The sequence below is a fragment of the Phalaenopsis equestris genome, unplaced genomic scaffold (genome assembly GCF_001263595.1).
Source record: "Phalaenopsis equestris unplaced genomic scaffold, ASM126359v1 Scaffold000838, whole genome shotgun sequence".
Taxonomy (NCBI): Eukaryota; Viridiplantae; Streptophyta; class Magnoliopsida; order Asparagales; family Orchidaceae; genus Phalaenopsis; species Phalaenopsis equestris.
The window spans coordinates 128,000-141,426 of record NW_018165278.1 but is presented as its reverse complement, the minus strand read 5'-3'; the positions used below and the strand labels follow the sequence as shown (position 1 = coordinate 141,426).

At 33.2% G+C, this 13,427-nt stretch overlaps 1 protein-coding gene across 1 annotated transcript in view; it reads left to right on the top strand.

Moving 5' to 3' along the window:
- Positions 1-876: 876 nt before the first annotated feature.
- LOC110031530 (exocyst complex component EXO84A-like) overlaps positions 877-13,427 on the top strand; it is a 43,133-nt gene continuing 30,582 nt past the window's right edge. Inside the window, exons 1-3 of the mRNA XM_020734776.1 lie at positions 877-1,201; positions 1,295-1,392; positions 10,726-11,776. Of these exons, the coding sequence (XP_020590435.1) occupies positions 1,067-1,201; positions 1,295-1,392; positions 10,726-11,776 (1,284 nt within the window). The 5' untranslated portion in view covers positions 877-1,066. The remainder of the gene's footprint in view (positions 1,202-1,294; positions 1,393-10,725; positions 11,777-13,427) is intronic.

Genomic DNA, 13,427 nt, shown 5'->3' with positions numbered 1-13,427 from the left:
TTAGTAACGGCTTAACGTTTAGCCGACTGAGAAGTGTTCGATCGGCTAGAAATTCTTCAATCGGCTAGAAGTCTTCGATCGACTAGAAAGTCTTCAGTAGGCCTCCTCGAGAGAATCCTTGGTGGAGGCCCCCTTGTTGTTAGGGTAAACTTTAACCATCAGGTAGAGATGTATCACTATAATTTAATGGACAACTCGTCTTTGGCAAGGGGCCTTCTCAGAAGATTGAACAGATATTCAATATAGTGCTATTTGACCATCTTTATGAAGAATCCCAAAATCAGTCAAGGGAGCAAACGGTAGGTGGATGTCCCTTAAGACAGATGTCTTCTGTTCTTTCGTTTGTTTAAGCTTTCGTTTAGTCGTCCAATACTTCCGGTCAAAGAAACTAATGTTTGACACCTTTATTTTTTATTATCCCTATCTTCTGACTATCTTAATGCAGTTCTTGGGTGTCCATTTAGTGAGATCCGTTAAATTTTTTCGAGATTTGTGGAGTCATATTTTTGATATATAAAGGTAGAAATAAAATGAGAGAAAAATAAGAAATATGATTAATTTATATAAAAAATAAATTAATTTAAAAATATTATTAATTAATAAATATAAAATAAAATAAATAATTCTTATATTTAAAAAATAAGATTATGTCAAGTAAGAAAATAAAGACAAACATACTCATGTTATAATTTAGATGAAAGAAAAAAGCTAAAAAAAAAAAAAAAAAAAATCATACATTGTTTCAAAAGTTTTCCTTTTTTAAGGAAAATTTTTGATAAAAAATTTATTTATTTAAAGCATTTTTAAATTTCCAATCATAATCAAGCTGACTAATTTGCAAGTTTCCTTTCGTCTTCTTCCGAGGTTGGACCGGCTCGTTTGAACTTAGCTCTCCACTTCCCTGCGGAGAAAGCAAGGCGAGGTTCAAAACTCGACATGGTGCACAGCGACGGTCGATTTCACCAAAATTCGTGGCCTGCCGCGAACTCCTTATTCGACCGCCTCTTAAAGCAAGCAAACCTCTTGGATTTGAGCAGACGGGGAACCCATCCCGTCTTTTCCCTTGATGGATTCTCCTTCTCCATCTCGATTAGATTATCAAGAAGCGGACGAGTATCAATCCGCGGAGGAGGCCATGGAGGTTTTACCCGATTCGGAGTCCGAAGGATATGAAATAGAACTAGAGTCCATGACAGGAAAGGTAAACTTCTTCATTATTCCATCGCTAAATGATATAATTCAACTTCATGCTAGTTAACGAGTTATTTAAACTCTGTTTTTTCATGAATTTTAGGGTACAAATCGTTTGTGCACGGAGCTTCTTGAATTAAAGAAAGCATCAGATGAAGATTTTCAGAAAAACATATATTCAAATTATTCAGCCTTTCTGAGGTAATTCTCTTTGCAATGTCTTGTTCTGTGTTCACATACTATATAATCGAGTTTGATTACTTCAAGCCTTTGAACTATTTTCATCTACCAGAATCAATTGTTCATAAAGTATTACGACAACTTTTATTTCTTTTTATAAAGTGATCGAACTCTTTTTAATCAACGCATTGAATATTCATCCATTTAGTTGTTGTTCAAATTGAAAAGGGTACTCTGAGCTCAAAACTCTGATTGTATCAACATAACTTAACAGTCAGGTTTCCCTTGTGATATGCCATTTTCATTGATTTTAGAAGGGCGTTCCTTCAGAATTTTCTTAATTTTTTTCAGAACGGTCAAAAGTTACCTAAAATGTTTGAACTAAAGTCTATGAACCATGCTATCTCTTCTATGTGATTAGCGTTGGAACCAAATTTAACTATTGTTAATTCCAAGACCCTACTCGCAAGAATGACATAGTAACTAAAGAGAATAAAAGGGAGAGAGAGAATCCAAAGAAGAAAACTTTGAGGTTCAACTATATTGTTAGAAACTGCAAAACTATAGCAATGGCTAGATGTGTCTTAGGTTCTCCTCATGATCCCATATTTATAAGTAGGGGTTGGAGCTTACACTATAAGAAAGTTTATATTCAAGAAAAGTAAGCAAATTACATGGCAATGCCTAATGATAACTGTCTATAATTGAATATTGTTAGTTGTAGTTATTCAAATACATTAAACACACATGGTGATTTCTAAATAATGTGTAGATCCATGTGACATTGTTGGTCCACTTCATCGAGCTTGATTTAGTATGAGCGTGTTTTTGCGTTGAATGACTTTAATAACTTGGTCTAGTTGGTCCTAAAACTGAATGTGGCTGGTGAGTTGGGTCGAGTAGTCCTGGTGTCCGTTGGCTTGTTCGGGTCATCCTTTAAACTGAATACTTTGACTAGAGTGGATATAGTGAGTTCAATCTGTTGGCACTCCTAACAAGTTGACTAGCCTCGTGCTTGGCCTTGGCAAATTTTGGTTATATTTAAATCCCTAGTTCTTTTCTCTTTGAAGATATTCCAAAGAATAAGGAATTAAAATTCTCATGTAATGTGTCGCCACATCAATGTTGACTATTCGTGCTATTTTGTTCGTTTTGTGTATGTCAACTTCATGTCTTTCATATAAATATGAACTCTAAGGCGTCCTTTTGTAGATTTCCTTTCTTGCTACCATCTTTTCATTTTTTCTTTACTCATATGAAATCATCTTGATATGGTCGAGCTAATCCTTATTTTCCTCATTTCATGCTAAAGGGGTATGCAAAGTAAAAAAGTTACATAAAGATATCATATATGGAGAAGATGTTTGACTCCCAATCACCCCTCAAAAGAGATTTAGAACCAGGTGAGCTGAGTAAGGAGGTTGTGGCCCTTGATGATGCTACCAGTCATGGTGCTTCAATCAATTCGATGACTTCAACAAAGGTTCCACTCATCATAATGATCAATGTTGGGTGAAATGCTTTTTTGTTTACTTTTGTTGTAATAAGTTTATTTACATTGAGTTTTTAGGTGAAGTTGATTAAGAGGTCGATTGCAAGGTAAAATCAACTTCAAGATTGACGATCAACCCTTTCCTCTCAAATTGTAGTTTGGAAAATACTTGTAATGTTTAATTGATGATGCCATCCTCAGTGATCTTTAGGAGTGGTTGCTACTACTTGAGGATGTTTTGGATTACCATGTCTAAGAGTCCTCTAGCTCTCAACTTCACTTCTATGAAGGGGTTCTCCCGAGAAAGCTCTGTTGATTACTAAAGAGCTTACTTACCTATTCAACTTTGTTTATTTTTGTTCTACCTATGAGCTTACTCATCAATTTTAACTAGCAATTATCTCATCTCAATTGCCATACTTCGTAACAGAAACAATATTGGCGAGATCATGAAGGTAAAAATTGCATTTAGTTGACATTAGAGGTGTAAATAAATGGCATGACATGAGAACTCAACACGAATTTGATCTAAAAAAATTGAGTTCGAGTCGATTAACTTTTGGGTTGAGTTGGAGTTGAATATTTTGAAACAATTTTTGGCTTGAGTTTGAGTTGAAATGCCAACAAACTTTTGTCCCGCCAACTTATATAAATGTTTATATTTAACTTCATTTTTATTAGTTCGCATTTACCTTTCTATATATTTTTTTTTTTGTTATGCATCTATGTTTCCTATTTGTATAGTTTTTTTCATTTATACTTGTTTATATTACATGGGTCGTGTTTGATTGGTTACGTTCAGGTCAAGTTTCACAACTGTTTATTGAACAAGTTAGGTTTGGGTCAGGTCAAATTCGAATTGGACACAAATCCAACTTATTAACCCAAATTGATACCTCACTTTACTTGTATAAAATAAAAGAAAGAAAGAAAATTATAAGTTAAGTTGCTCTTCTCATTTAAATTCAACACTTCAGTCAAAAAATGAAAAATCTCAGGGTCATATGTTGGAGGAAGCTTTTGTTTCTTGGTTAATTTTTCAAAACACAAACTTAATACCTTTTTTTGAATTGTCAAGATCAAATGTTTGTATAGTCAACTAACTTAATTATGGAGTTGAAGAATTCTTCATATGAATTCAGCAGGCATGGAACTTTTTTCTTCTTCAGAAGTTCTTTAGAGTGGCAACTTCCATAAAGGAGACTTCATTTTCTTTTCTTCTATTCTTAGATAATGCAATCACTATCGCCAAGGTTGTATATTCCCATACTTATTTTTCCAACTTTCTATGTTCACTCCTTGTTGGCCGTCTTGCTTTCTAAAGTGACTTTAAAGTATCTAAAGTTCTTCTAATGAAAGAAACCTTCAAGATTGGTTCCTTTCAACCTTCATCTGCTTCTCAAAATGACTTGCCAAAGAGTAAATATATTGCCAATACACAGTGCAAGTTGTCATTGTTATAAGATGGAAGTCGGCTGTGGGTACCTAGTCAATTTTATTCCTAGTTGTTTGTGAGAAGATGAATGGACTGGGATCGAAAGTTGCACATGGGACCCCTTCTTTTGCCATCAAAGATCATCCAAATGGTCGATGCGTTCCACGTTCTCAGCATCAAGCCTCGATAGGCTTTTTTCTTTGGGCTCTTTGGGTGAACTTAGGCTCTCCTAGGCCATGCCTCAACAATCTTTCCTTTTTCTACTTTGGAGAATCACTTGTTTTCTTTTCAACCCTTGGGCCTTCTTGACTGCCAACACTTCAACAGGGAGGTGGTTAGGAAATAACAAGATAATGAAAATATGCGATGTCGATGGCCTTTAGAATAACATGAACATCATTTTGCGGTTGTCCCAGTTGTCGGATGGCTAAATTGCAAGATAGGGGCGAGGTTCATCACCTATTCCTAAGCAAGATACATACACAACTCTTGCAAAGGGAAATGGTACAACTCTCATTATATCATAAATTAGAGCATACAATCTCTCAAAACACAAAAAATAAAGCTAAGTCCTCAAAACATTAAAAAAGAACACATAAATAGTCGTTCAATAAGAGATACCCGAATTAGAAATAGGAAAATAGGAAAGAATCAGAAGAAGAAAAAAGAAAAAAAAGAAAAGGCTAAAATTAGAAATCGGTAGCCCAGGATCGCAGATTTCTGGTTTGGGAGTCTTGCGGGGAGCACTAAATTCAGCCATTTCGCGATTCTGCGAAATCTTATGAAAGCAATTAAGCTTCCATGCCACTAAATTAAGTTTAGAAAAGGGATTTCCTTACCAAAATGCGATCCTTTATAATTTGAAGTTTATACTAATGCTCACTATGTCATAACTGACTCAAAAACTTAAAGTTACTAAGACAAGAACGAACAATTGAATGGTAAAAACATATTATTTTATTAGTTAAGATAATCTAAAAATATCTTTTAAATAATTAAGAGCCATTAAACATCAATATTTTAATTCAATTCCAACTCACATTTATAAAAGAAATTTGATACAAAAATTGTAATTGAGAAATTTAAAATAAGATACAACTATTGTTTGGTACATTTTCTCATTTGCCTTTTCTTTTTTATGCAGGCTCACTCTACACCCATTTAATTTATATAAACTTTTTATGGGATTAAAAAAGTATTATTAAGTTGTACAATAACTTAAATAGATAGTTATAGTTTATAATATATTTATTTTTATGCATATGCTCAACTATACATGCAATTCAAAATGAATGAAAAAGCAATTTTTATTTTATTAGAAATTTGAATTAGTTATATCTACATTTAACTTAAGAAGTTATCTTTGGAACATCGTCAAATACCCTAGCGTTTAAGATACATTTATTTATATTTCTTTCTCTAAGCTTTTTTGTCATGACCCAGCCTGGGATTTGAAATTAACTAAAATAGAAACAGATGGTCGGATGGTGGGAACTAAGTTTTTTATATTCATTTACTTTTTAACAAATGAAAGATTCATTAATCAAATTAAATTAAATCAATAAATTTAAATGTATCTCGTTGCTGGTTGTCTGCATCTTCTATAAGCATTGTCTCTTCTATAGTTCATCTTTAAATCAATTACATTAACCTGAAAAATTAGTTTAAAATTTAAAATGAGCCCAAATCACATAGAGCCTTTCCAAAAAATCTTTGGTTTGTAGCACAATGAATAGTAAAACTACCAGGATTTTTAAGTTTTTCAGGAAGTTTTTTCTGAATTATAGTGTTATACTCTTCATTAAGTGCAACCGTCTTATTATCTATAAGCTTCCTTTTTCTATTAAGTATATCCTTCACAAAATTTACATAACTCGACATTTTTTCCATGACTTCGGCAAATGGAATGTTTATTGTTAGTTTTTTAGATATTTCCAAAAATTTTGAGAATTTTTTATCCAATTTTTGTTTTCTCAATCTTTGAGGAAATGAAGGTGATGGTTTTTCAACAGTAATTTACATCGGTTTAATAAGATATTCTAAATCATGATGAATATCTTCTTGAGATTTTTCAATTTCCACCATTCGTTCACAACTTCAATCTCTTTTTGAAGTTTTGTTTCCACTTTTTAGTTGTATAGCTTTATTTTGTTTTTTGTTCTGGTTTTTAGGATTAATCCCAACATTAATAAGAATAGTTCCTTGAGGCCTACTGCTCAGTGCAGTAGCAATATGTCTCAATTGATTCTTAATGTTTCTAATTGCTACTCCCTGACTTTGTAATTGATTAGCCATTTATAATACCGAATCTTTCATAGACAATTTATTCTCTTTAAATTGTGAATTACTGTTAAAACCGGGAGGATAACAAGGTCTATAATTAGTATTTCTTTGATTGTTTACATTTCCTAAAGGGTTCACTTGATTGTTCCCCCATTGTGGATTTACACCGTTAGAGTTATTGTTATGTTAGAGTTATTGTTATTCCAACTGAGTTATTGTTATTCCAACTTAAATTAGGGTGATTTTTTCAACCAGGATTGCAATAATTAAAATAGAGATTATTAGGTCGATTATTTATTGCGTTCAAGTTTCATACAATGATTGAGAATCTATCATTTGTCCGAATGAATTTTCCTCAACCACTGGTGGTGTTTGAGATATATTCATTTTGAATTGGTACAACTTATTTGATATTGCAACAATTTGAGAAGCAAAAATAGAAATTGCATTAGAGTCATGAACACTGGCTACTCTTTTTGGATTTACTCTTTCAGAAGACCATTGAAAATTGTTAGTAGTCATCTCTTCAATTAATGAATACGCTTTATCGAATGGTTTTGACATTAATGATCCCCCAGCAACAACGTCAATAATAAATTTAAGAGATCTCACCAATCTATTATAAAATTTTTGCATTATTAACCAATCTCATAAAATATGGTGTGGACACTTCAGAAGATCTTTAAATCGTTCACAAGCTTTATATATTGATCCCCTTTCAAACTGATAAGAAAATGTAATATTGTTTCTAAGATTTGCAGTTTTTGGTAATGGGAAATATTTAGCCAAAAAGTTCTGAGATAATTCTCTCCAAGTTCTAATTGATCTAGGTGCTAAAGAGTTTAACCACAGCTTAGCTTTGTCCCTTAATGAAAAAGGAAAAAGTCTAAGTCTGATGGTGTTATTCGACACTCCATCATATTTAAATGTATCACACAATTCTAAAAAACTAGCAATATGTAAATTCAGATCTTCAAATAGTGTTCTCCCAAACTAATTATTTTGTACTATTTGAATAATAACAGGTTTAAGCTCAAATGAATTAGCAACTACAGCAGAAGTTTGTATAGTTAAGTGAATTTCATCTAATGTAGGGTTAACATAGTCTCTTAATAGTCTCTGCTGATGTTTATTTCCCATACATTGATTTTTTAAATTGTTCGTCACTTTGTTAAGTTTTTTTTTTTTTTTTGAATTTTTCTTATAGTTCATTCTAATTCCGAATCATATGGTACTAATCCTTCGGATCCTAATTTTTCATACACAAATACAAGTAAAAATTATAAAAATAAGTATTCACACAACTAAAAAATTTTTGTTATTTTATTTTTTTATTTTTGTTATTTTAAAATAAAATTTATAATTCAAACAAAGTCTTTTAAGTAATTTACCGTAGCCTTCTCGGAAACAACGTCAAAAACTTGATGCGGATTTTTGTTTTGCGTTATAAATGTTTTTCAACACCACAACACACCAAACAGTTATACTAAAAAATATGTAAATTAACAACAATAAAATTTATTTCAGAACAATAAGTTTTTTCTTTTAAAATATCTAAAGCTGTCACTCCTAGTCAATTAAGGTTTACTTTCAATTTCAAATCGTCACTAGGTTGTAAACACAAGTATACGTATCGCTCAAGTAATAAGCTCAAGTAATAAAAGATAATGGAGTCCTGAGTATTAATCCCACAGGGAGGTGAAAATTTAAGGAATAATAGTAGTATTTCCTATCAACAGACTTGTATTATCTTATTAGATAGTTGTAAGTTTGGGTGTTGTTGAATGTGTTGGTTTAGGTCTTTCATATGATTGAGTTCATTCACCCTATTAATTGTGAGTAAAGTTCTAGAATGGGTATTAGAGATAGATTTAATTAGTTGAGTTGGCCTTGTTTATCACATCTTGGGCTCGCCCCAGAGGGGTCATGTTGGAGCATGAGATTCTGGAGAATCGGTTCTTCAATTGCCCTGATTATATTTCAGTTGATTTTTGGAAGGTAGGTGACCGTTGCTTCTATCATACAATTGATTGCTGCTTCTATTTTTGGAATAGAACCATCCACGGATTGCTAAGGTTGAAAGTCCACAATATTTCTAAAAGGTTGATTTTGAATAACTAGTTTTGGAAGCAGTTGAATTGAAAAACATTACAAGCTCACTTGGAGGTTCACGCTGATTTAATAACAACTGTATTCTGCATTGGAGGCTAATGAATTGAGCTTATTTGTTTTCTCATTTTTACTCGATCCATGATTTCATAATTCCATTCAAATTTGAATTAATGTAAACATTTTTTATGATTATTTTATTATTTTGATTTCTCCATTAATGGAGAATCAAATTGTGTCTATACTTATAACTTTATGTAAATAAAATTATTTAATTACATTATCTTCACTCTTAATTTCTAATTGTAATGTAGTTGGTAATGATGGTTGACACTGGCTTTAAATTGGTTTCTTGTTTCTCTCTCAATTCCTCCTCTTCAGGCCCTTGAAATTTTACATTTTGCATTAATCTAAAAACGAATGGGATACAAAGAAACTAAATTGAGCTCAACCAAAACATGGACCTGGTCAAAATTAACAAAAGGAAAAAGGAAGTGGGAGCTAGCCGCCTCTTCAACCAAAAAATTATCATGGAAGGCCTTGTTAGCACATAAGCACAAGTATATGTGCAACCATGTTTTCTTTTTTTGAATTTATGTTGAAACAAATTTTTTTTAAAACCAAACAAAAAGGAAAAATCTGCAGCATGCTGAAGTCTGGCTTAACCCCGAGACTATATTTCCCTACCCGCTCAGCTTTTGCACTGTAGATTTGTTGACTGATTGGTTTCTTCCTTGAGACTTCCACTGTAGCAATGGTGGGATTGCTAACTTCTTGCCATTTTCATTTTATTTCCGCTTTAGTTGGAAGAAAAAATTTTGGTATATTGTTGAAAACGTGATATCAAAATTGGAAACATACAATTTTGTTGAAGCTAGGGTTGGAAAATTGTTATCCTTGCTGGAATACAAGTCTGCTGAATTGAAACTTGTAATATTCAACTAAATCTTTGGGGATTATGAGATGTTACCTTTGGTGTCTTTACGGATAATAAATAGGAATTTTGAAGAGTGTAAAATTCATTGCATGATTGATAAAAATTCATTGCATGATTGATAAAAATTATACTCGGTAAAATTCATTGCATTATGAAGAAACCAATCAGTCAAAACAAATCTACAGTGCAAAAGCCGAGCGGGTAGGGAAATATAGTCTCGGGGTTAAGCCAGACTACAACATGCTGCAGATTTTTTCTTTTTGTTTGGTTTTAAGAAATTTTTGTTTCAACACATAAATTCAAAAAAAAAAAAAGATAAAAATTCTCCGAAGTTTTGTATGTTGTTTGATGCTGGCTCTTTGTTTTGACTCAACATTAGAGGGAACATTCATGTTGTACCGATTTGAGGCCTGAACCTTTCAATTGATAATTTTTATTCTTCTTTTCTATCTAAATTAATTAAAGATTTGTTTGTTCGGATGGTTGAATTTTACTGAATTCAATACACATTAGTTTGCATGTTTATGGTGTAAATTTTAATAACTACCGAATTTTCTTTATTTGTTTAAATTTAATGTGAAATGTCGTTTTTTTGCAGTTTTAATGTGTTATCATTTTGAATGAATTAATATTATTTTCTGATTTTGCATTGGAAGAGACTTATCGTTGCCTAAATTAAAAGTTAGAGAACTTAATTTTTGATATTTTGTGTTTTTCGTACATTTCATCAGATATTTGCATTAGTGAACCTGGATTCTAAACATCCTACATTAGTTTGCTTTTCTAACCACCTAGTATATTCATGCCTTGTATGCAAATTCATTCATAACCTGATTACAATTAGGTTGCATTATGAAGTTAATTCTCTTTCTGGAGAGATTCTTTCTTAACTGGAGTGGTAGTAATAGGAAACCAATGGTCAGTGAATGCCTTGGCATTGACGGCCTTGTGTTTTAATACATTTGTTATTGAACTCAAACTTCAAAAGGGCTGAGGTCGTCTCTTGTCTACAATTTTAGCCTTATGGAACAATTTTGAATAACAAAAACTGAATTTGGTAAAATTTTCACACATTTAACAATGATGGATCATTTACAGGATATTTGAAGAATTTGGAGCCATAGAAAGTGAAATCATGAAATTGAAGAATCATGTTTCAACCCAAAGCATGCTTGTAGAAGAGTTTATGAACAGCTTTCATTCAGAGATAATATTGGAGAAATTGGAAAACATGAATGATGAGTGTGCTGAAGATCTTGAACTTGATTTTCCCAGCTGGATGGAAACTCACATGCAAAATATTCTTGAAACATTGGATATTCTTATGTCAGAGCACAGGATGGAAGAAGCCTTAGTTGTCTTGGAGAAGGAGAACCAAACCTTTCAAAAGTTGCAAAAGGAAAAAGACAAATTCTCTCCAAGTATCAGTCTATTTGCACGTGCAATTTCAGATTGGAGGGCTAGGCTTGCTGAACATTTTGCTTCATTGGCTGGACACCGGAGAGTGACTTGGCCAGAACTCCATGCTGCATTATTTGGACTTTGTAGACTTGGTGAAAATGATCGTGCATGTGTTTTATTACTGAAATTCTTTCATCTACAACTTGAAAACAGTGTCAACGAACTGAAAAGCTCGGCACTATTTCCTAAAGGAACTTACATGTTAGAACTTACACAGATTGTGTTCTCTAACATTTTCCGAGCGGCAAGGAGTTTTGTGCTGTTGTTTGAGGAGGCATCTCCTTATTCTTCGGACTTAATGCAATGGGCTAGAGTAGAACTTGATGCAATTTTTCATAGTTTTGATATGTATGTCAAGTCAATCTCAGAAACAAGCTTTGCCTTAGGTTTGGCTGTTGAAATTATGACCATTTCTTTTTCATTTTGTTCATTATTGGAACACGAGAGATTTAGTTTGCAGTTTGACGTGATTAAGCTGATGAGACCTTGCATAACAGAATTATTGCGAATGCATTTTGATCAGTTGAGGAAAGTTGTTAGTCTATTTGCTTCTACAGATAATTGGGTCTTGGGGAAGTTTCTTATTTCGGGAAAATTAAGCAACAATCCACATTTACTAGAAATCAATGGAAAGTTGGAATACCTCCGGCTTACCAGTAGTGGGAGAAAGTTTATCACACTCTTGCAGGTATGATAAATTAGGTCAATAGCATTAGAGATTGATACAAGATTCAACTACTCTTTCATAAATAGCTTGTTCTAGTTTCCCTTTTAGATATCCATTTCATCTTCTTTTTGTAAAGAATTGTTTGAAAGATACTGCCTTAGAGTCTATTTTTGAGGCTGTTTGGCTTGAAATATAGCAATGTAAAATAAATTGAATTTAGGATTTTTATATTTTTTAGGTGTTTGGTTTGAAGAAAAATAAATTTAGGTTGATCTTTAAAGGTAATCGAAAGTTTTTACTGGTTTATTTTGAATTAGTTTGGAACTATTCCAACTAGGATAATTTCAATTACATTGAAAATGTAAAGCTTTACCCACCATTGTTAGTCATTGCACACTGGCCATCAATTGTCTCTTGTAAACCCATTATTGGTGGTTATTGGCCTCCAATCATCATGCATTGCTAGCAATCATCGTCAGGCGAGCGATTGATGCTGACTGCCGCCTTATTTCAAGTGTTTGATCTATTTTGCAATCACCTGGACACAAAAAAGTGAATGAAATTTCTTTAATTAACAACCAAACATCGACAAAGTATTTCGATTACATGATTTTATGTTATATAAAATTTTGAATACTTGCATTACCCCTTCATCTTAAATGCTTTTGTGAAATATCCTTTTTTTACAGCGTTAAAATTTAAATAAGCTAAGTTTACATTTTGGAGCATACCATTTTTGTTCACTTTAGTTATTCATAGCACTGTTTTTATTCTTTAAATACTAGTGGCATCATGCCATCTGCAAAATACCATTGATCAGTATTGACAAATTTCAAGAACTCATTTCATTTTCAGGGCTTCTCCCTTTTTTAGTGAACTGTTGGAGCAAATTAGTAGGGTGATACCAAAGTTAACCCAAGCAATAGGAAAGTCAAATTATTATTACTGACAAAGCCAATTGGTGGTTACAACCAACACACAGAAACGAAAATACTAACAATCAGACACATGACTAAGGTGGATCTAGGGAGGTGGTGGTGATTGCTAGGGACGTGGCAGCAAGTTGATAGGTAGACTGAAAAGCTGAGGAATAACGATTAGAGTTGGTACAGAGCGGCTGGAGCAGTAGTGAGGAGGGGTTTGACGACTGTCACAAAATAAGGCTGCAAGAGGAATGATTCTAGACAGCTGGTAGCAAGGAGGCTGTCAGAGGGATTGTTCTAAGGCTGATACAACAGTAAAACAACAAATTTTTTGTTTTTAGGATGACAACCATGAGGAATGATGACTGAGAAAGGGTGTTAGAGCTGTGACAAGGGAGGAGGATGACGAAATTGAAGGTAAGGTTTTGCGACAATGTTAACAAGCTGGAATGAGAGAAACAAGTGGTTGGACGTGAAACTGTAGGTGATCAGCAAATAGGCGCTGTTTCGGGTGGCGCTAGTGAGCGTGAATGTCGATGGCAGTGGAGGGAGATGTAGGGGAATGCAGGACGACAAGAAGACGGCTACCTGGGCTAGAAGCAGCTCAGACAGGTGGCTGGACATGGGAAAACTACAATGAACATCAACGATGGTTGTTCAGGGGCGGCTGCGGCAATGGAGAGATACCTGGAGCAAAGTAGGTTGGATATCGAAAAGGATAAGAAAGATAATCACCACTTTGAAAGAGA